Source organism: Sphaeramia orbicularis, chromosome 13 (assembly GCF_902148855.1).
Source record: "Sphaeramia orbicularis chromosome 13, fSphaOr1.1, whole genome shotgun sequence".
Lineage (NCBI taxonomy): Eukaryota > Metazoa > Chordata > Actinopteri > Kurtiformes > Apogonidae > Sphaeramia > Sphaeramia orbicularis.
The window spans coordinates 10028296-10051634 of record NC_043969.1 but is presented as its reverse complement, the minus strand read 5'-3'; the positions used below and the strand labels follow the sequence as shown (position 1 = coordinate 10051634).

General features: G+C 39.5%; 1 protein-coding gene across 3 annotated transcripts in view; it reads right to left on the bottom strand.

Annotated features, from left to right (window-relative positions):
• The window catches only part of dpf1 (double PHD fingers 1), a 50888-nt gene that overhangs the window by 11280 nt on the left and 16269 nt on the right, over positions 1–23339 (bottom strand). For all 3 annotated transcript variants that reach the window (XR_003937125.1, XM_030152229.1, XM_030152230.1), the window contains exons 7-9: positions 22975–23053; positions 21053–21184; positions 723–842 (exon numbers count right to left, since the gene is read on the bottom strand). Coding sequence is in view for 2 of the 3 variants with exons in the window: in XM_030152229.1 (XP_030008089.1) it covers positions 723–842; positions 21053–21184; positions 22975–23053 (331 nt within the window). In the remaining variant the exon portion in view is untranslated. The remainder of the gene's footprint in view (positions 1–722; positions 843–21052; positions 21185–22974; positions 23054–23339) is intronic.

Sequence of the window (23339 nt, the reverse complement as noted above, 5' to 3'; positions counted from 1 at the left end):
ATGTGTTTGAGAAATAACAATATTATACTTGGAAGATTTAACATTACACCTGCAATTTTCACAAGGATACCATATTATTTTAGAAGTTTTTATTTCTGACCTTCCAGCCATTTGTTTTCAGTTGCATACAGTATTAAAATCAACTTTTATTATTCTAAACAAACTCTAAAGTAGTAGTTTATTGCTTAGGGTATTGCTGGTGAAGTGGAGATTTAAATCTCTCAATCCCACAAAATGTCATAAATGTCAAACAAATACTTGTAACATGTAATAATGTACTTCTCGAGTATGCATTTGGCAGTTTATGCACACATAAAATAACTCCTAGTTATGTGTATTTTGTCAACAATCATTAAATAATGCACTGCTTCAAGCCAGTTTCAAGTTTCTGCAAGTTCATTTTCATACTGCAGTGAAGTAACTGGAAACCAGTGACTGTCTGGAAGATGGAATCACCACTTTAAGCATCTAAAGCATTACAGAAAATGGCTTCACACAATCTTGAGAAAGTATCCTGTACATGATTCATAGTAGATGGGCTAAAACAAAACAAAACAAAACAAAACAAAACAAAAACACTGGTATGGTCCTTTCATTTTTGGTAACTCAAGGGTTTTATATTTAGCAAATACTGTATAAATCTAAAAGGAAACACTTCAGATGTGTGCATCAACAGAGGACCACCTCTCTCCGGTCAATCATCGCCTTCAGCTGTGCCCTACCTGAGCGCCCACAGTCCGCACAGGAGATAAGGTCTTCAGGACAGCCTGTCTTCTTTGAGCCTCCGAGGCAGAAGTCACAGTAGCCGTTGGCGATCACTGAGCCGTCTGCTGCTTTCTTGGCTGAAGGAAGAAAAAGAGAAGGAGAGGGCGTAAAAAAAAGATTCTAAAGACTTCAGGTTACTCCCAACTGCGTTCTTAGAAGAGCAGGATGATGAGTGGAGTGTAAACTCATAAGTCAGTGTTATTATATGTTGCCCTGGAGTGAAGAAACTGTATCAGTCTCTAGACATTGAGAAAGATTGGTGAGAATAAAAGGTGAAGACTATAAAAGAGCAAAGCGATCAACAGAGAGGCCATCACAGAGGTACAGTCATGGAATTTAATCAATACTACCCTTAAATACACATTTTAAGTACTTTATGTGATTATTTGTTTTTTTTGCAAATGTATACTTCTACTCAGCTAGCTACTCTATTAATTTTTTCTTTCCATTTGCAGACTCTAAAAAAAAAACCAAAACCTGAGTTCAGAATATTTGTGAAGCAGCAGTGCGGTGGTTAGCATTGTTACCTCACAACAAAAAGGTGGAGTTTGCATGTTCTCCTGTGTCTGTGTGGGTTCTCTCCAGGTACCTTAACAGGTTAACTGGTCAGTCTAAATCACCCGCAGGTGTGAATGTGAGAGTGAATGATTATTTGTCTGTACGTCAGCCCTGAAATTAACTGGTAACACATCCAAAGTGTACTCTGCCTTCACCTGTCAGTAACTGGGATTGGCTCCAGCACCCCTGAAACCCTCTCAAGGATTAAGTGGTTCAGAAAATGAATGACTGAATAATAAACCTCAAGAGTTCAGTGTTTATTTAAGAGTCGAGGAAGCTCTTTAAACTCTTTAAATTCTGCTTGGATTAGATGGAAAATGCATCATCACAAGGAAAGTTGACTTTTTAGAGATACGTGTTTCTCAGAGGACAGTGATGGTACGATCATTTCATGAAACTACACAACAGAATAAATCAAATGACTACAACCATTAATATCTACACATAATACAACCTTAATCATCTACTACTAAAGCATAGTCCAGCATTGTCACAGTGTTGTGTACTGTTACTTCTACCACTGTGAAGGAGATCCATTTTTGAAGCTAGTTTCCTTTCAGACCACTCAAAATGTGCTGGCAGACAATGGAGCAACATTAGCATTCAGCAGGAGATGGTTTTTAGTTACCCCACATATGTTAGTCTTTTTAGCTCATAGCGTGGTTCTTCAGCAGCCGAATGCTCCAGTATGTTTGTCACTTAGCAAACTTCATGTGTAGTATTCGTTTTTTGACAGAATGTTAACAGTGTATAGGATATTTGTCAAGCTGTAGATTAAAACCATGTTTATAACAAAAACGTTCCTACTCAAAGTGGGGTATTTTCACAGTGTAGCCTTACTATTTTTACCTAAAGGAACTGACTACCTCTCCCACCACTGCTGAGGTAAACTGAGGAAAAAGAAAAACACTGAGCAGTGTACTGAAAACAAGTGATTAGAGGTTAAATATAAAATGCTGTGATGTAAAACAAAGACAAATAGAGATCTGTAACTAGGTCCCTCTTGCCAAACTGCACACCATCCCAGATGGGCACAATGCTCTCAGTCTATCTCTTTTTTTATCATCTGCTTTGGTAAAAAACAAGCACCAGCGCCGGCCTGTGAGCTTGGGACTCACCAAACCTCAGCTCACCCAGGAAGTGCGAAGGGGAGGGAGGGAGGGAGCCACAAAGAGAGACTCCAGCGGGAGCCCCTGAGGCCTTGTAAATATTGTCAAAAGTGGAGGAGGAGGTGGTGGCAAGGGAGGAATGGAAGACAGACAGAAAAAGCGTGTGTGTTGGGACAGACCTGCCGTCATGCTGCGCACGGCGAGGCGAGTGCTCTGTGAGAAGCCGTTTCATAATAATTATTAACAGGAGAGAAATTCCCCCTGTCTGTCTGAGCACTGTGTACATTATGTGTGTGTGTGTGTGTTTCACATTTACCCTCAGTCCATCTCACTGCTTGTCTGCCTCCTTCCTGTCTTACCGTTGTTGATTGCATAATCACTTTAATGGAAGCAATCACATAACCACTGCAGACTATTTTGTATGTGCGCTTTCTTCTTCAAGATGCGATGTGCCGGACGGGCCGTTCACAATGACTCACCAGGCAGGACGGTGCAACAGTGCAAACAATAGAGTGGATTACATAGGTACACACTCCAAGGCAAAACCGTTCACACTGCAGAAATAACAACCACCACACCACAGCACAGACAGAGCTGTAGGTGAAATGGTTTGTGTGTGTGCATGTGTGCACACATGAGAAAGAGAGGTCATTAATCCATCCATTCCTGGGTGGAGTCTTGTTTGGCTGAAGGGGGAGGATGAAGAAAGGGAGAGGTGTGAGGAGTGGGTGAATTTGATTGAAAACAAGGGGAGATGGGAAGGAGGAGTGAGTGAGAGAGATTGGGTTTCTACTCCACAGGGTCTAGCTTTAATCCTCTGAGAAATAATATAATAAAAAAAAGCTCTCTGATCAGGCTGAGAGGCAGACAGACAGACAGACAGACAGTGAGCAGGGGAGGGGAGGGAATAAGCTATACCTGCTGCTCCACAATTCAACAGGGTTATGATGAACAAAAATCATAAGCAAGAGTCTGTCATCGATAATGTGAGAATGTGTAACTCCAAAGCACTTTATTGCTGGGCGGTGCACTTTCAGACAGTGGTGCAATGATGAAACAAGGTGGGAAAATACTGTATCAGCTGCAGATAGGAATCAAGCAACAGTTGAAAAAACACTCGCCTGTATGATATGTATGATATGTTTCCTCTCAAAAGAACTTCACTTGAAATCAGTTTGATTCATTTCACAATAATTCATATTTAAGGTAGACTTATGTGTTAATCAGGCATCCAGACTACTCTCCATAATACACAGTTCAACATTTAAAGACAGAAAATCTTGTAAATCTCAATAATCTCTTTTGCCAGTGATAATATTATGAGATCTTCTTGGTGTCAGCTTTTTTTCTTTTTTTTTTATAATGAAAAATATCATTACCTGCATGTCATCAGGCCTACGAGATGGCAAGGGTTAGACAGATATGCCCTGGCCTGTGTTTTTCTTTTATTAAAAATCCTCAGGCAGTCAGTGTAGTGTTTCATTTCATATCTCTGATATGATTTGATTATACTGAATTCTGTGCAAGCACCACAGAGGAGAATGAAGATTACTATTATTAGTACTTGCAGTACTTATAGTGTTGGTTTATGCAGGCTACACATGTAAATTGCTCAAAATGAATAAAATATCCCACATTATTCACAATACTTTTAAAATAATTTTTATATCAGTCTGCTATAGGCCAATTGAAATTGTGCTACGTTGCATGTCATATTCTATCACAAACTATAAGCTAGAAAATATAAATATAAACTTTCATTTCAATATACAGTCTATATTTTTCAACAAAGCTGCACAGAAACTCTGTAACACCATATTAGAAACAACAGCACTTTGAGTAGTAGATTAAAATACTGTTTGTATTTCATATTAGCATTGGAGATGCTAATGTCATGCATTGCAGATATTTGATCATAAAAAAAGAAATGGAAGGATTAAAGTGTTAATGCTGTAATGACATAACAGATAAGTAGGGCTGCAACTAACAGTTATTTCTGCTATTACCTAACCTTTTGATCATTTTTTTAGACTAAAAAAGTTGTTTGGTTTGTGTGACAATGGTTAAAAATGTCATGCTTTGGTCCAGAACCCAAAGATATTCAGTTTGTTGTCCTGAAGAATAAAGAAATGAGAAAATATTCAACTTTAAGAAGCTGGAATCACAACACTATAACTTTTTTCTATCTATATGATCAGTTGAGGTGTAATTCATTTAATAACTGATGATGAATAAATGAAAGGATTAATTGTTAAAGCTCTATCCATAAGTTAAATAGTAATCAAATTACAGTTCATCCTAAGAGATGAAATTCAAGTGCTCGTCCTCCCTGTAAAACGGTGAAGAGACTACAAAGAGAACAGGCTGGTATACTGTATACAGTCTATAAGTATATTGACCTTTCAAGAAACCAACAGAGCCAGATGTTTACAAAGTCTAGCAGAGGGAAGGACGTATAAAGCTGCAGAGACAAACTGTATATGGCTCACAGGCCTGAAGCTAATGCAAACACGTTTTTGTCTTCTTGTTCTGGTCAAATAAATTGCTTTTATCTTTGCTGCTTTTATTTGGGCTCACGGCTGCTGATTGGGTCTTACAATCGTTGGTGGGATAAACTCGACACGCACACACACACACACACACACACACACACACACACACACACAGAGAAATGAAACACGTTAAAGCCACATTTTATCTGTCTCCGGTTATGTGTGTGCATGTGCAGTTGTGCCTTTGTATTTGTGTGCACGCGTGTGCTTCCATGTGTATGTACGTGTGCGTGCTTGCTTGGAAGCCCCAGAGAATGAATCAGCAGGTCCTGATGCATGTGAGTGAGTCGGGGCTGCCCGCTGGCCTGCCTGTGTGGAGGAAAAAACTCCATCAATGATTAAACGCCTGTGGCCATGTTTCAGAGCCCGTTTGCAACCATAGACACGCCATTGGGAGGGAGGGAAAGTAGGAGCGGGGCGGGCGATGGGGGGGGGGACGACAAGGACAGTGATAGAGAGGGAGCATAAAAAGGAGTGAGCTAATGAGCAAAAATAAAAGGAATATAAAACAGGTTGAAAATAAGAGAGGAGATTGGAGAAAGAAATAACGACAAGCGTAAGTCAGCTGGTTCAAGAAAACATACCCCTTTCTGTCCACTTCCTCCTATCCATCCTTATTCTCATCCTGTCCGTCTCCTAATCTTTACCTGCATCCCCCACCCTCCTATTTTTTTTCCACCCCATATCTCCCTTCTCTACCTGACCCCCCTTCTCTCTCCTCTCCTCTTCCAATTACCAGGAGGAGTATGAGCAGAACCGCACACTTCACAGCTTTCAAGTGCTGGAGAGAGATCCTCCTGGGAATTATCCAGCAAGACATGAATCCCCAAATGCTCCTCTACACCCCCCCCCCCCACCCCCCCAGCCCCCTACCAACCAACACCTACCCGTCCCCATCCTTCCTTCCTCTCTGCCAATGATCTCTCTCTTTCTTCCCGTCTCATTTTCTTCCCTGTTCCTCCTCCGTGTAGCTGCTTCATTACCTCGTCCTATTTTGCTCTCGTACGCTACCTCTTGTCCACAAGTCCCCCTTCTTACTTTTCACAGCATAATTGAGTAGTTTCTCCTTTTAGTTTACCTCGTTATCATTAATACAATCAGAGACTTATAGAGCAATTCTGAATGACAACATGATGCGAAATATCTCAACCTTTCAAATGAATATCTCACTTAATGAGTATGACTTTTTGACATGATATGAACAGTTCAAGTCGATGAGGGCAGAGTGGAAAGAAAAGACCGGTTTACTTTTTCTACCCACCTAACAACATTTTTACGCCTCTGACACTGCCTTCTCTCTTCTTCCTAACCTCTCTTCCTTCTCCTCCTCCTCAGTCTTCCTTCCAGACTCTGACTTGGAACCAATAGCGTAGCTCAACTCCTGCCAGTCGATAATCTCATCCTCTGGCCGGCTGCAGTGGAAGCCTCATCAACTTAGTGCTTCCATCTGAAGGAATTACCTCTGTCTCCATGCACACATATACAAACAAATACCTGTTGATTTTTATTGTTTTATTTATCTTTTTCTGTTCTGTCTTAACTCTTTCCTGTCACGTAGATAAACTCAGGCTCTAAGGTCTCACAAAAATTGCAAACTTGGTTAATCATCACTGAGGTTTGCATCCAAATATCCCAGATGTGATTGAGTGTGAAGTTTTTCACTTTCAAGGTGTATCTGTTCTTAATTTACAGGAGGGAACAAAACACTCCAACACTGCAGGTGTAAAACTGAGGAAGAAGTGGTGAGGATGATAAGGAGCTACAAAGGTGGAGGAGGAGTGGGGTGGTAGAGAGGAATTTTGAAGAAAATGGGGGAAGAAGGAAGAAGGAGTAAGAGCAAGAAGAGTAGTAGTGGTAGTAGGAGGAAGCAGAGAAGGAGGAAGATGAGGAATCACAAAGGGGAGAGAAGAAGGGAGGTGAAAAAGTGGCTCCCGTTGTATCGGAGCAGCGGTGTGTGAAAACACACACTCTGCACTCCTGTCGCCTCGCTGCTTAATGAGGAGAGCCTCTCAGGAGAAGTTCACACACACAAAACAATGAGAGCACACACACACACACACACAGATGAAAACACCTACATCTACAACCATACACATACAGCACACTGCGCGCACGCGCACACACACACACACACACACACACACACACACACACAAAGATTTACAACCAAGCCTTTGCATAATAACTTTTGCCGTCCAGTTCCAGTCCCATCCCCCCTTGCTCTCTTTAATGTGATGAATGAGAGTCCCTTTGCCCCTTGTCCAGCCACACACAGACACACACACACACACACACACACACACACATATACTGTATATGTACGACATATACGTATATTATATATTACATCAAAAGTACAACAATGTAACACAAAAAGCACAAATCCGAAGCACATACGTGTTCGTTCAGAAAGACACAAAAGCCCAAATGCTCAAGGAGACATCCTCAGCTTTTTTATGCAGACAAGAAGGCAGAGATGCAGTCAGATGGAAACCGTCAGTCACAGATGAAAAGTCACTGGCTTCCCTTCTCCCTCCATCTTCCTCAATCTCACTCTCCCATCCTCTTCCTCCCTTTTTCTTTTTACACTTTCATACATTCTTATTACTGCTGCTGCTCTTTCTGTCTATGATTCAATCTCTTCTCTGCGCCTCATTGTGCTTCATATTTTTTCACTTCCTTTTCCTTATTTGGTCTCTATCTTTTTTTCTGCTTTACTCTCAAAGAGGAAATTGGAACTCTTTTCTGCAATCCATCTGTTATCACACTAATGCCTGCACCAGTGCCATGCTCTGTTCTTCCTCCTCTGTTTCTCCCCATTTCTACCCCTCTTTCTCCCTGCATCCACCAACCCTACTCCACCCCTCACCCTTTATTCAGACACACGCAGAAAAGTGCTACTTTCACTCATGTCCAGTCAGCAGGTTGCGTAACTCCCAGTGCATTGTGGGTGTGGATGCATGCATTTGTGTTTGCACTTGTGTGTTTCTGCGTGTGTGTGTGTGTGTGTGTGTGTGAGTGTGCGTGTTGAGCTTGTGTGCAGAGATGACATTGCAAGTAAAGAGGACAGAGGCAGTTTTGGTGCATAATAAAACTTGATCTATAGCTGCTTTGTAATCAGACTGACCCGCAGAACCAGGCACGTACACATAAAACTCACACAAACACACATACACACACACAGGCTCTGCAGTCCTTAGATATGTGCACATGTAGTGAATAGACAAACCAACTCCTCCATAAATCATGCATGTAAAGAAATCACACATAGACACTGTGTTCTTTGAGCACACACAGTCTCACATTTGCACACACTTAAAAAGAGCCACTTAACCAGTATGGGCTTGTGTCCCTGTCGATGAAGAGTTAAAATGCAAATTATTAATCCTATTTTGTTCCAGGGAGAGCTGGCTGGAAATGTGACTGTGAAATCCTGTTTGAATTGAGCCAAAACTCCCATGGATGAACATACAGTGTGTCAGCCCTTACTGTCATGTAGAAATGTCAGAAATGACCAGAAGAAACAATACATTGCATAAGGAACATTTTTATAAATATGCGTTAATGTAAGTTTTGCCTCGATATATTTGGTGCTTGTGGTTCATTGTTCTGCCCAAAACAGGGAATGCCGTGAGCTATTTGATGACTGTATATTCCAAATATATCCGAGTTAAATCAATATTATAAGAGAATCAAAATGTCAGTAACACTTGTGCAGTATAATAAATGTAGCATTGCAGTGTCTTATTTCCTCCACTTCACACTTGCAGTCTGACAGATTCAGTCGTACACAGATGACAGACAGCAGTAGATGGACACGGGGTGAGGGTGGATTTGGGATGGTGGGCGGTATTGGTTGTGGGCGGTTGTTAGACTGTGGTGTTGTGGGTCTCATCCAAAATAACTAAGGAACCACAAAACAACCAGCCAGAAAGCCACAGCACCACATCTTAAGACAGAATACCAAATGAAGCAGACTCCAATATTACCCTGCCTTCACCACTCCAACTGTCTGGGGGAATCTATATGATGAATCATGAAGAGATTTTTTTTTTCTTTTTTTGTCAGTCTGTATAACTCTCAGCTTCTCGCTCTGCTTCTTTCTTTGTCTGTTTTCTTTCTCTCTTCCCTGTTTCTTTATGTTATTTTAATGAACTCCTCTGTGCCCCCCGAGCCACCACCACCATCACATCCTGCCTTTTCTCCTCTCAAATATTCCAACTTCTTCCATTTTTCCCTTTCTTCCTCTCCCCTCTTGTCCTTCTTCATTCCTCTCATTCTTCCTACTTCTCTTTATACTACCTCCGTCCTTCCTCTGCCATCTCTCTCTCTCTCTCTCTTTCTTTTCAATGTACATAACAGTGTACTCTTTAGGAGGGAGCCCAGGCGGTATCTATGGCAACCAGATTGCTAGGCAACAGACGTTTCCCTTCCTTTCCTGCGCGGTGCAGCAGCAGCAGCAGCCAACCAATCAAAAGCTGAAGAAGAATGGTTGCGTACGTGAAAACTTCTGAACACATCCAGCCTATTTACACATGTAACACCACAGACATGCACATTATATTCAGCAGGTCTTCTAATTTGCCGTCACCAGAATGTTTGACGACATGCAGCCTGAATGGGTTTCCGTTTGGCAACACAAGTCAAGGTGCCATTAAACTAACATCTGAGTTGTGCAGGTTACTTTCTCAAGAAAAACAGCCTCCTGTTTCTTACTCTGTAATAGCATTCATTATACAGAAAACTGGGATGTGTGGACCCAGAATGGAATATATTACAGGTTGCTATTATTATTACATTTTGCATTTATTCCCCACGCTTTTGGTTACCCGCATATTATTTGCTATATAATATGAAAGTACAAGTATGTTTACGTTTCGGTAAGTATTTTTTTTTAGAAAGTAAAGAATCCAGCAGTCTGAATGGACACATGTAAGAGGGAAGATTATTTATCCAATATCATTCAAGGATTAAAGGAGACTTTATTGTCCTTCTGTACCTGACCATGGTACATGAGACAAACAAAGTTGGATTCTCAGTTCCCGGTGAAAAAGGCAATGCCAAGACAAGAAAATATAAACAATAAGAAATTAGAATTCAGAAATTAAAATACATAGAAATGCTATAGAAGATGGTAATATTATAAATGGAAATGAATATATTTAAGGATTTAATGTGCTATGTTTATGCCTGTGATAAATGACTTACTTTATTTGCTTAGCTTCCTCTTTCCTCCTTGTGGACCTCAACAGTTATCTTCCTTGCTTTATTTACATCATACATATTACCACAAGCTCTACGCTATAAAGATTATTGGTCAAAGTTTCTCCCCTTTACTCAGAGGAAATGAAAAGCTCATCACAACATGGATCATCTAACATAAACGTGTGTAAAAAAGTCTACTGTTTTAATAAATTGGAGGATATAAAAATGTACTTCTCCTGCCTTATAACAAGTTCAGATCATATTTTTTTCTATCCATATGACATATGGAAAGTAGAAAAATGGTCTGTAGACAGGTACAATATATATCACAAAGATTAAATAAATATTCACAAATCCAAAAGTAGGATTTCAATTACTGGAAATGGAAATATATCCTTTCAAGAATGGGAAGAGAAAACATCCGTTTCAAATATTTTTGAAAGAAAGTTTATGAAAATGTCATTTTTTTTCTGCTCATTTTGAAACACAAAGGCAGTTTGACAGTTGTGTCTGTGCACAGACAAGCAGATAGGCACACATATGCTCATTATCATACATAACACCTCTATGCACACACCACTGGAGCCCAGAGGAGAGAAGTTGAAAGTGATTTGGATGAACACACAAAATTATCAGTAATTTATCTCTAAGACTACAAATATTTGACAACAAAGGCTTACTCTGTCCCTAAAAATTAGTGTTTAAATTATCAGATTTGGAAAGTTTTGTTGGTAAAAAGTATTACATGTAGAAACTCACCAGCTTACAAGACTCAGTGAAGTGCACCAGACAAGTCCCAGTAGAAAAACACATCTGTATCTGCCCAGTGACATGGCTATAAATGGTACTGTAATGTGTAAAGCAACACAAGGAGAAATCTTTCGAATCATATCTGAAGCAACAGAAATAGACAGATGAATGTAGAAGCTGAAGAATAAAACAAACGCACTGTTGCATGACTGGAGAAACAATAGACATGGTGACAGGGAGTGGCCATTTTAGATTTTCAGCACTGTTTTTATATTGATGCTTGTTGATCGAAATGTGTCCTTCACTCCTCTATGTGCAACCCGCAGGAGGACAGGGAGGCCATTTTGAGACAAGGCAAAAACTGGAGAGAAAAAAAGCAACCAACAATGGTGAGTAGGAACAGAGGGACGCTGACCTTCAAAAGGGCTCAATTACATGTCGCACACATACACACATGCACACATACACTCGAAGTTGGGCATGAAGCATGTCATTAAACACACATTTACTGCACGTGTATGTGTGTGTGTAGGTGTGTGCGTGCATTTTTAACCACGCACACAAATACAGACACACACAGAGCATCCCTGCTGCTCCACATCATATGACCGTCTGTCCGTCCAGATAAAGTGGCCTCTGAATCTCAGTACTGATTTGAGGGAAGAGATTTGATGACAACTACGCTCCCTCCCTCTCTCCATTCTGCCTGCTTCTCTCTTTCTACCTCTCTCTTGCTCGTTCTTGAATTTCTAGAATTCATTCACACTTGGTGTTTATTTCAGTCCGTGTCCCTCTTGCAATCTATTTATCCTACAGCTGCTATTTCCCCATTTTGGTCTGTTTTGCCTTCTCTGTCATCTACCTCCTCTCCTCTCCTCTCTCGCACACTCTCCATACCACCAAAACCAATTTTCAGGTGCACGCTGCAAGGCCGACCTCTAAAGTAAACATCCCCCTTGTTCATCCACTTCAACTCGTTTTTCTTCTACCCATAGCCCTTCCACCACATCACACTGCCAAATCCCCACAACTTACTTTCTCTCCATTCCTCTCTACCTGCCTCTTTTTATTCTATTTAGAAAAAAGAAGTAGGGAATGAGAAAATGTGGTGGTGCCATGAATATGATATAACATAAGAAGCTTTAGTAAAGGTGATCAGGGGGGTATAGATACGGAATAAAGAAATGCACTTAAAAAATGAAAAAGGCTGAATGATGGATGACGCAAAACAAGGAAGAAAAAACAAGAGGCAGAGATGGATGGGGATAGAGGAGGGTTAAGTGAGGATGCAGGGCAAGTAGAAGAGAAGAAAGATGGGTGAAGAAAAAGAGAAGGAAAAGAAAATCTCATCTCCAGGTGGAATAATCTGTCATTTATCACACTAATGGAAAAAACAAGGGGAGAGAATGGAGCTGGAAGAGGTTCAGAAAAGACAGACTTTTATAGTTTTTGGTGATAAGGCTTTGTGTGTTTCGGCTGAAACTTGTGTCGACGATGCTGCATGCACACTATAGTGTCTAGACGGTTTTTAAGATAGAATATAGCATGAATTATGCATGTGGGCCTGCTCTCATTCTGGGAGCCATATTAATATTATTACATACGTGGCAATATACCGAGTAGTGGTGGCGTCTCCTCCATGACGCTCGGCAGATTGGGAGAGCTATAATGGTGCACACAGGCACCAATGCATGCACTCTAACATATACTCTAAGTACACACACACACACACACACACATATTAAAAAATGTACACACTCTGAGAGCCTGCACACGTGCACATGAACACACACAGACCAAAAAGCCTAAGCTTCCTTTTTCATTTCACCAAAGAAGATTGCATTTTTCTGTGTGTGTCTGTGTGTGTCTGAGTGTGTGTGTGTGTGTGTGTGTGTGTGTGTGTGTGTGCGTGTGTGTGTGTGTGTGTGTGTGTGTGTGTGTGTGTGTGTGTGTGTGAGATTGTGTGAGTTTGTGTGGTGTCCCCATGTGCATGTGTGTGTGATTACTGACTGTTTGGGAGGGAGTGATGGGGGATATTAAACGATTCAAATGCTGTCTCTCGTGCTCTCCTCCACTGGAGAGACCTTAGACTGCAGCATGGCCACACACACACACACACACACACACACATACACACACACACACATACTGGGCCAGTCTGTTCTGTCAGACAGGCCAATTTAAAAACACACACTGCCAATTAACTGAGAGGCAGCATAGTTTTAGTGTGGACATTGTTGTAATGCAGCATACACAGATATCGTGGATATGTGTGTTTTTGTGTGTTTATCTGTGTTCTATTCTCAGCAAATTGCTTGTTTTAAAACCAGACGAACAAAGGAAGTGGATGAATCGTTCCCTTTTCAAATGTCCAGAGCTTTTTCTCCTGGTTTTTTTGTTTCTTTTTCAGTGTGAGCCACCGTACCCATTTTACTGCTGATTGTTGCCCAAAACCACCATCTCCCGTAGGATAACTGCATAGGCTACTATTGTCCTTAAATGAAAAGTTCAAAAACAAACATGGAAGAAGGGAAGCACCAGATAAAAACCACATGCTGATAGAAAACTGCCCTAGTGGGTGAAAATAAATAGCCCCCCAAAGAAACAAAAACACAAAGTCATTTGGTTTTGTGGATATTGCAGCTGACAGGAGGTGTGACGTCTGAGGTCTAAATCATGACCCGTTCAAATAGGGACCTGAAAATCTGCTTTAATTCTTCTTCACTGGCATTTATTGCTCTCATATGGTCCCCTTGTTAAATGCAGGCAAATCTTTGCAGCAGTGCTCTAACTGCAGTCTCCGGACACCTACATCCAACTGTATTTTTTAGGCATAATATGCAAACATGAATTGCTTTTACAGTACAAGTAATCATTGGACAATCTCTCTCTACACAATTTCAATGGTTGTACAAGCCCAGTCCCTTTAGGTTTTGCACTAAGCCACTTTACAGCTTCAGGAAGTCTGCCAGTACTCAATAACTCCCATACTTCCAGCAGTTTATCTTATTAAATAAAAGCCAAATGTCCCACAGGGAATGATGCAGTGTGAAGAGAAACCCTCACCACTATGCAATGTGAGTAAATTACAGTGAGAAGTAAAGGCATCTCCCACTGCAGACATTTTGACTTGTCACAGTAGGAAAAGCAGGTGTCAAAAACAGCAGTAATGATGGCTCTGTTTTATTCTTGTGTCCCATGAGCCGTGACAGTGTGGCAATGACGCAAGCAAGCACAATACCTGACCACTAAAACCAAAGCAGCTTAATGGAATTCAGCCAAATTCATTTTCTTAATAACACCTGTGCCTTTTCTATTATGGTAGGCCAAAAAGGACCAGTGAAACCCCTCACATAACAGACAGATAACATAAATAATGACTACAATGACCATATTAGTCACATATATCATCTTCATTTTTTGTTTGCTTCCACAACACTACATTATGTAAAAATAGGACCAATGGCCCTGTAGCTTACCGGCCAAATTAAAAGCTTTGGGAAATGTTTCCTGATGCCATTTATTATCACCCAGTTCTGTGTATTTATTATATTACAGAAATAGCCCATGTTTTGGTCATATTCCAATCAGATCTGTAAAAAATTCAAATTCCAACTTGATATCATTGATACTTACTGATTTATTGGATCAATCCACTTCCTATCTCTTATAATGGGAAAATTTTTCAAAGTGGCACCAAATCCAGAATCAGATCCGGATCCAAATAATTTCACTAACTTTTGTTGACATCATCATAAAGAAGCTGTGTACCAAGTTTGAAGTCAATTGGAATTGTAGTTTCGGAGAAGAAGACTATTGAAATTTTTGTAACGGACGACAGACGACGACAGACGACGACAGACGACAGACGACAGACGACGAGGACGAATGACAACAATAGCTTACAGCCTGTCGGCTGGTAAGCTAAAAATTATGTCCACTACGAGGAATACTGGATACAAGTTTCAGAAAGGCAAACATTTCTGAGAATATCTGAAACATCATTAAATTCAAGTTAAGATTGGTCAGATTGGAATTTACAGAAAAGAAAAGAATTGGTCACCTGTTCTTATATTTGCTCTGAATGTGGAGATTGTAATTCCTACCATTTTCAACATGAATTCCATGTGCTCTGATAGCTACACCCCTACAAGGCCAAGAACAGAGGTCTGAAATACATGTTCATCACAATCTAGTGTTTGTAATCCTGTTCAAAGTCATAGACATTAGTCCTTTTATTGATTAAAATTTACTGTTTTGTTTGATCAACTATCACTGGCATCATATCCCCCTACTAACACTAAAATTAATTTAGTGTTAGCTGGTTGTCAAGCACCATAAGCATAATATGAATTCAACTTTAATATGCCATCTCATCTGTAAACACTAGAGCCCGGCCAATATGGGATTTTTGGGGCTGATGCCGATACCGATACTGGGGGCTAACAAATGCCATTATCTGATATAGCGGCCAATAAACAATATATCAGTCGATGTGTGAAATAAGAACACTGATATACACAGGATATAATAGTCTTATATTAGATAATGGCGGACATTATGTGAATTTACAGTTGCATCTTCGTTTATCTCACAAAAATATTTTACAAAACTTTAAAATGCTGCATAATAGTCCTATATTAGATTAGTATGTGAACCAGGGGAACCATGGATTGTAGATGTGATAGTTTTTATGCTGGGGAGAGCAGACTTTTGGGAAAAGATGTGAGTCTATATTTTATAAGAACTGACTAGGGGTGCAACGGTGCACTCATTTGTACTGAACTGTTTTGGTTCGGGGCCTTCGATACAATATGGAGGCGTACCGAACGAATACATGTAGCCTGAAGAACACAAACACTTGCCTTAAGTTTCCACACGAACCTTGAAGCGGAACGCACACAGTATGAGCAGGGCGGCTGCAAGCAGAACCCATGTGCAGGGTCTCCCCTATATACATTCTGCAGCGGTACTGCGCTGCTGCAAAAAACCCCAAAATAAAACACTGGCCCTAACCCTAAGGATGGGGCGCCGATTAGGGGGGGTAAACATGACAGCAGAGAACAGTGGCACAGAAGTTGGGTCGGACATTCAAAGCATGTTAAGTGTCACTTTCGGTTTTCGGTAGTTACGGAGCCCCCCCCCCTTCACTGGTCCCCTTCACTGTACTGAAAACATACAAAAAAGGTACTGAACCGAAGACCCCTGTGCCAAAAATGTACCCAACCGAAATGTTTGTACCGTTACACCCCAAGCACTGAAAAAAAATGTTTGGTAAGTCATTCTTTAAAATGTAAGCGACAACTAATATACAGTATTAATACCCAGGTAGGTGCGCCTGAAGAATAAAATTGTGAGGTATACGTGCATAGACGGGGGTGAGGGGTAGTTCGTAAGTGAAACTGAAACTGAACACGCTTTAGCCTACTATTCCTCTAACTCTACAGGCAGCGCAGACATACGAGCATAGTGACAGAATGTCCGTGCAGCAAAAAAGTTTATACAACGGTTACATATTGACCGATGTTGATTAATCTGTGAAATAATCGGCCCTCCAATTAATCGGTCGGGCTCTAGTAAATGTCATATCTGTCTGGATCTGAATTTTATCAAAAGTGGTGGTGAAAACAACTCCTGTCATTCCACACATGTTTACAATGATAATATTCATCTTTATAGTTTTGATCATGCAGCAACCCAAAAGACAGAAAATTAGGCTAATGCAAACGCAAATACCTCAAGTGTCCACTAGGAGGCTGACACCAAAAGTGAGTCAATCCTCATACACCACCGCATTAAAATTAGTAACTTTACAGCTGAAATAAACATGTTTACAGCCTGCACAAAAGAATGGTTTTGGTCTGCATAGTATATTTTCCCTCCATGACAACTGTCACTCATTTAGATCATCCATAGCCACAAAATGATGCATATTAAAGTGGGTGGCTGACAGGTGAGTGCATGGATGTCTGCCATCCTGCTGAGTATATAACTAGCATTAGCTACTAAGTCATACATTCAGAACTCTTGTGTATTGAATAAAACGAATTTTATCATGGTTGTGTTCGAAGTGTTACACTAGAAAGGCTGTCAGGAATTACAGTAATCGTGTAACTGAGCTGCGCCTAAGGTTAAAAAGTTAACTCGCTTTATTATCCCTGTTCGTGAAATTCAGTCTGTGCATTCTATCAGCTAAATATATGCATGCACAGTACCTAGCATTAGCATTAGCATTCACGGATAGCACATGTTAGCAGTAAGCTGCCATTGAAGGTGCTTCAAGGGCACCGACAGGAGATTTAACCTACATGTACCTGTTTTCAAGGGTAGGGGAAACCTGCGCGTCATGGAGAGCAAAGGTAAAGTCAAACCTGGAACCTTCATGCTGCAATGTGGAGGTGCTAACCACTACATCATCTATTAGCTGAGGATAACAGCCACATCTGCGGTTCACAGACTGAGGGCTATTTTCACAGCTGTGTTGTCCATATAAAGTTTACATTATATTGTTCGGATATTTACATGTTCTTAGGCGCTTTTGTACGTTCTCTTTTAATGTATTTACATGTCATCAAACTGCCAGGAACTACAGATGAAAATGAGCTAGTATGGTTATGTTTCATTTACATGTTAGATTTATGCCTCTAATAATTAATAAGAATTATCCCTCTGTAAATAAAATAACTTCAAGGATTAAGGTCAAAGTAGGTAAACGCTGGTGAGGAAAGAGAAATAAACCTGAAAATAAATTATATAATAACCTTTACATTAGTTCCTCTGCCTATAATGTTACTTTTTTTAGTTCACTTTTAATATCCCCAGGATATTCATGCTCTGTGGTTGACCCATCCTAGTACACCACTGGGGACCAACTCTACATCTAAACCCGAATGTGACGGGAGAGGCACTGACATGAGAATTAACCCAACATACATGTTTTTGATGCCGGGGGAAACTGGAGGAAGCCCAGCCGACACAGGGAGAACATGCATGTCCACACATCTCCTCGCTGTGAGATAACAGTGTGACCCACTGAGCACCATGTTGCCCACATGGTGACACAAAACAAAAATGACATGCATACAGGTAAAACAGTCAAACTGAGGACACCACTCCAAACCTTAGCCTTGTTGAAAATCTCCATAATGTGAGCATCAAACAACACTGAACGACTTGAATTTTTGTCCCAGAGCTGGAATGCCAATAAGCATGATACCTACTGGGTTATACCAACTGTTAATTTCTGCATTCATTCAGTATGTTTTGAATTAATTTGAACCTCCATCCATTCATCCATTTTCTGAAGTGCTGAGCCCTTGTGAGGGTTATGGGGGTTAATATGAACTTCTTTATTTTTATTAAAAAATGTTTCATTAATATTTCTAAAAACAGATTTTTCATTATTCTGACCAGTTCTCATTTTCTCCAACTGCATGCTCTAAAGCATAAAGAATGTGGGGCTATATTTATAGTCATTAATAATAAAAATAAATATTTGTATTTTGCTAAAACATACTTTTCAATAATAATAATAATAGTGGTTTCTTAATATTGAGAAACGTGTGACTTGTATACTTATGATATATATTTCATTATTTTATAAGTCATATTTTTGGCCAAATTGTGATATCTGTGTAACTTTACACTTCTAACACTGTTGCTTTACTTCACATCATTGGCTATGACCTAAAAAAAATATGACATTGGCAATTATGCTATAATGATTTGTTATTTGATTACGCTCCAAATAAACCACTTCATAACAAAAATGTATTTTTTGTGCCTCCACTGTCTAGCATGAAGAGCTAGAGGCATTAGCGATCAATACAGAGGATCTTCCTTGTAACCACCTCATGGTATTCTGAACCAGTGCATTAATGGATACTCATTATGTAGTTAATAGCAGCAATCGTATACTGTGTGCTGTAATTTAAAAGGTACGTACAGTAGAAGATGAAGTCTAAATGAAGAGTGCGCTGCAGATTTTCATAGTGTATAAGTGGTGTTTATTCACAGGCAGTTATTTAGAGCTGATGAGTGTTGATTGAAGGCTTGTTATTGAGCTGATGTGCTGTTGCAGCAGCCAACTGAATCCATCTGAAGAGTTACATTAATCCTGATGGATGTTTATATGTGTAATTGTTCACATTTATATTCACAAAGCAAGATGAAGAACAGTGATATCTGCCTCTTTTTTGACATTGTAGTGACTAGTATCTACAAGTTTCCTTTGGTTGTTGGGAACAGATCCTGTACTCTAACTTGAATTCACGCCTCTAATACAAGAGGGACCTGACAGTGACTTTAGCCCAGGGCTATAGCAGTTTGGGCAGTGAAAGGTTAAATACTGTATTGTGGAAATGGGCAAAATTACCCATGGGCCAAGTTAGCCTTGGGGCAGCCATGCAAATACTGAGGTGTTGTGTGCAACCTTCAAAAGACCCGAAGTCAGAAGTATTTGTGTGACATTCACAATTCGCCAGAGTAAAAACACAAGAGATCATGTAGCATGCAGGTCGACTGAACGCAAGTTCAAAATGTATTTGTCCTGTTTCATTTGAGAGTGAGGTCACAAGTTAATCTCCTATCATCACTGCTTTTATCACTACAGAGACCCTGTTCAACCCCAGATACAAAATGATTGAATTGCACAGAATCCATTTATGTCAGCAATAAAGCTCAAGCTAATAAAGCTTCATTTTTCTCTCTCTATTGCACTTGAAACCCACTAGCCACAAAAAATGATGCACTTTCTGCAAACCACAGATATGCATAATCTCCATGCAATTTGTCAATGATGAACAACCCCCCCTCCTCTCCCGTATATTTGTCTTTACTTTCCTAAATAGGTAGTAGATGGGTTGAATGGTACATACACTTCAGAGAGCAGAGTTCCTGATTCTAAAACCTTTGAGGTTTAGGCAGTAAGAATGCATAGATTCATTTTGATAAAAGATTGTGGTGTGGTTTAAATATCAATAAATATCTGGTGAATCATACTTACTCATCTTTGTAGACATAACAAAACCATAGAGAGTTTGATATCACTGCTGGCATTTGGCAGAAAATGTCTTTATTATCAACATTCCACTTGGAAATTATGTCAATTAAAACATTTCATTATTTGTTGATATGAAAAGTAATGTGGTAGGTATTATATTTAGAACATGGCCTATTTATAGTACTGTTTTTTTTTGCTGTTTTTTTACATAATGTCTGAAAAACCTGGCTGTTCTTAAAGAATCATTCTATTCCCTTGAACACCAGAAGTGGTCTCAGTATTTAAAACGTTTTAACGCTGACATGTAAACTTAGAAATTGTACAAAATACATGTTTTGCTCAGAAATGCTGAGATTATATATTCATATTTTGCAAGAACATACTTTAGTGATATTATTATTGTTGGATTTACTGAGTGCTACTTCATCAATTTTCTGAAACTACTTTTGTATTTTTCATTTATAATATTTCTATCCCTGTGCTGCTGTACCACTGCAAATTTCCTCTTTGTGGGACTAATAAAGGATTATCTTACTTGATCTTATTTTATTCTTTATCCTGACTGGATTGGTGCTTACACTGGTCAGGGAGTTTTCGAAGTTATTTAAAGATGTATATACCTAAACAATCTGTAAATAAAAGACATATTATTACTCAGCAATCAAACAGACTAGGCTGAAAGTCCAGAAAATGTTGGCAGGCAATTTTTTCCAGTCATCTGCAGCCACAGTTTTAACCTGCGTCACTGCATCAGTCCGAAAATAAATTGAAATAGAGAAAACTGAAGAAATCAGCTAAAACTGGTTCTCCACTGGGAGAAATCTTATCCCTCATCCACATGAGTGCACATTTTGGATTTGGCCCAGTCAGCACTGTATCTATCTATAATGTTGCAGGAGGATGTCCAGGACAATCAATAGTTCTTGATAATATTCTGATTGTAAAGGATTGCAATGACCCTGAAATTGACAAACCTAAACTGGTTTATTCTATAATTAAGAACGTCCAATCATCTTCATCCTGCAGAGTCACCAAACCAGCACAGAGGAAGTAGATAATGGATGATGGATTACTGGATGACTTTAACTTTAACATCCAGTCAGTGTACTCACGCTTGTGGTTGTTCTTGCGTTGAAAGGGGAGTGTGTGCCGCTCTGAGTCTTCTTCACCCTCCTCATCTGCCAGATGTGTGTGAGTGTAATGGTAACTCAGCCCGGGACGGTTCTTATAGCGCTTTCCACAGACTGAAAATACACAAACAAGCAGTGGTGGAAAAACTATTCAGATGTTCAGTAACAACACAAATACTGCAGCATAAAAATACCTTATAAAATGTAGAAGTTCTGCATGAAAAATCCTACATAATGTTAGCCTTATAGCATAATTATAAAATAAGTCATATTTTTAGCCAAATTGAAATATCTGCATAAAATGATGAAGCAGTGTTAGGAGCGTAAAGGTATGCAGATATTACAGTTTGGCCAAAAATATGACTTAGGTAATTATGCTACAAGGCTAACGATAACTAAAAGTACAGTCATTATCAGCAAATTATAGATTTACTCTCTATAATGACTCTGATACATACATTATTACTGCTTAAGAAAGTTAAGGCCCACAGTAATTTATTGTTAGTAATTTTGGAAGCTTCACAAAATTTAATGTAATGAATTAATATTTAGTTTTGTCATCATATACTAGAGAATATGATTTTTGCTGAAGCATGGCAGTCTGTATTTTGAGCACAAAACACTTGTTTTGAAACAAAACCTACCAGAGTTCAACTCAAATTTCAGTTCCCTATGCTCATAGCATTTGGCAAAGGATACAATACAAAGCAAAACAACAATGATGAGGCTAAAAAGTCGCTTGACATCTCAATGAACAAGAGGGATCCCATTTTGGAAGAGACAGCTTTAACATCAAAAGCAGTAGAATAGATAGGAGGCAAAATCTGACAATGAAAGAGCAGCTTTTAGCACTTTAGAATTCAGATCTCACTGCCATGTGGCTCTGAGGTTAGTCTGTGATGGAAAATAGCTGCAACGGGACTTTAATTTTAAAAATGATTTGAGCAGCGTATATATCATCACTGTATTAATAACAATGATGCATCAGTGTACAGCTGGTGTTGTTGGAGGTGGAGCTAATTTGAGCTACTTTATATCCTGTTTTATCTACAGAGACAACAGATAAATGTGAGGCTCATCAAATGATTAATGGGAGAGAAATGATCGGGAAAAAAAGTTCTGACACATAAATCTGCTACCAGTTTTTTTTAATTCACTGATTTTGAGATTATGGCTTATTACACTGTCCCCCGCAGGGGAGGCAAGGGGCATTGTTTTTGGTTCGGTTTGTTTGTTTGTTTGTTTGTTTGTTAACACTCTAGCAGCAAAAGTATTGGTTGAATTCATACCAAATTGGGTTAATCAATTGCCAGTGACCCAGAATAGATGTCATTACGTTTTTGGAAAAGTAGGTCAAAGTTTCAATTTTTTATGAATTATTTTAATCCCACCCCCCCACCCCCACCCCTTACTTATAATGGGCAAAATTTCATGTCTGTAGCAGCAAAACTATTGATTGAATTCATATCAAATTGACTTTATAGATTGCCAGTGACCCAGAATGGATCTCATTATATTTTGGGAACAGTAGGTCTAAGTAAAATTTTTTTATGAATTTTTAAAATATTCTCATTTACTTATAATGGGCAAAATATGTATATGTTATGTTTGTTGAGTTTGTTGAGTTTGTTGTGCCTGGTGTCACTTGTTTTTCTTTTTTCTTTTTTTTGAGATGTACAAAGCCAAAAAGACTAGAAACAATTGGTTTAATTTTCAGCATTATGTAAGTTTAGTTAAATATCCACATTGTAAAATCTTCATATAAAAGTAAATGGAGCTCATATATAAATGTAGTTAAATATACCATGTAAGTACAACAGTAAACACTATAGTTTCTGTATGTGCCAGTGTCAGAACAACAAAGAGTAAAAATAGCTAAAACTAAAAAAAGCTCCAACTCTCACTGTCGCAGACGTAAGGCTTGTCTCTGTCTTCGATGGCGGGCGGCTCTTGTCTCTTCCTCATGCCCCCAACTCCATAGGCCTGCAGGAAACACACACTTGTGAGAACTCAGTCTGCAGCCCAACAACCCCATGCAAAATCCCTCATGTGCATAAGACAAACATAAAAGTTTTATACAAGTCTTGTATACACACTACAACTAGTGTAGCAGCTTCACTTTGAGTGCGTTGAAGTGTCTAGACACACACTCTCTCACTCAGACACACACTTGTGCATTCTAATCATCTGCTCTCAGTGTAAAGCTCCACTTCCAGCAGGAGGGGGCTGATGACACCTAGCAGGGGAGCAACAGCTCCAATTAGCAACC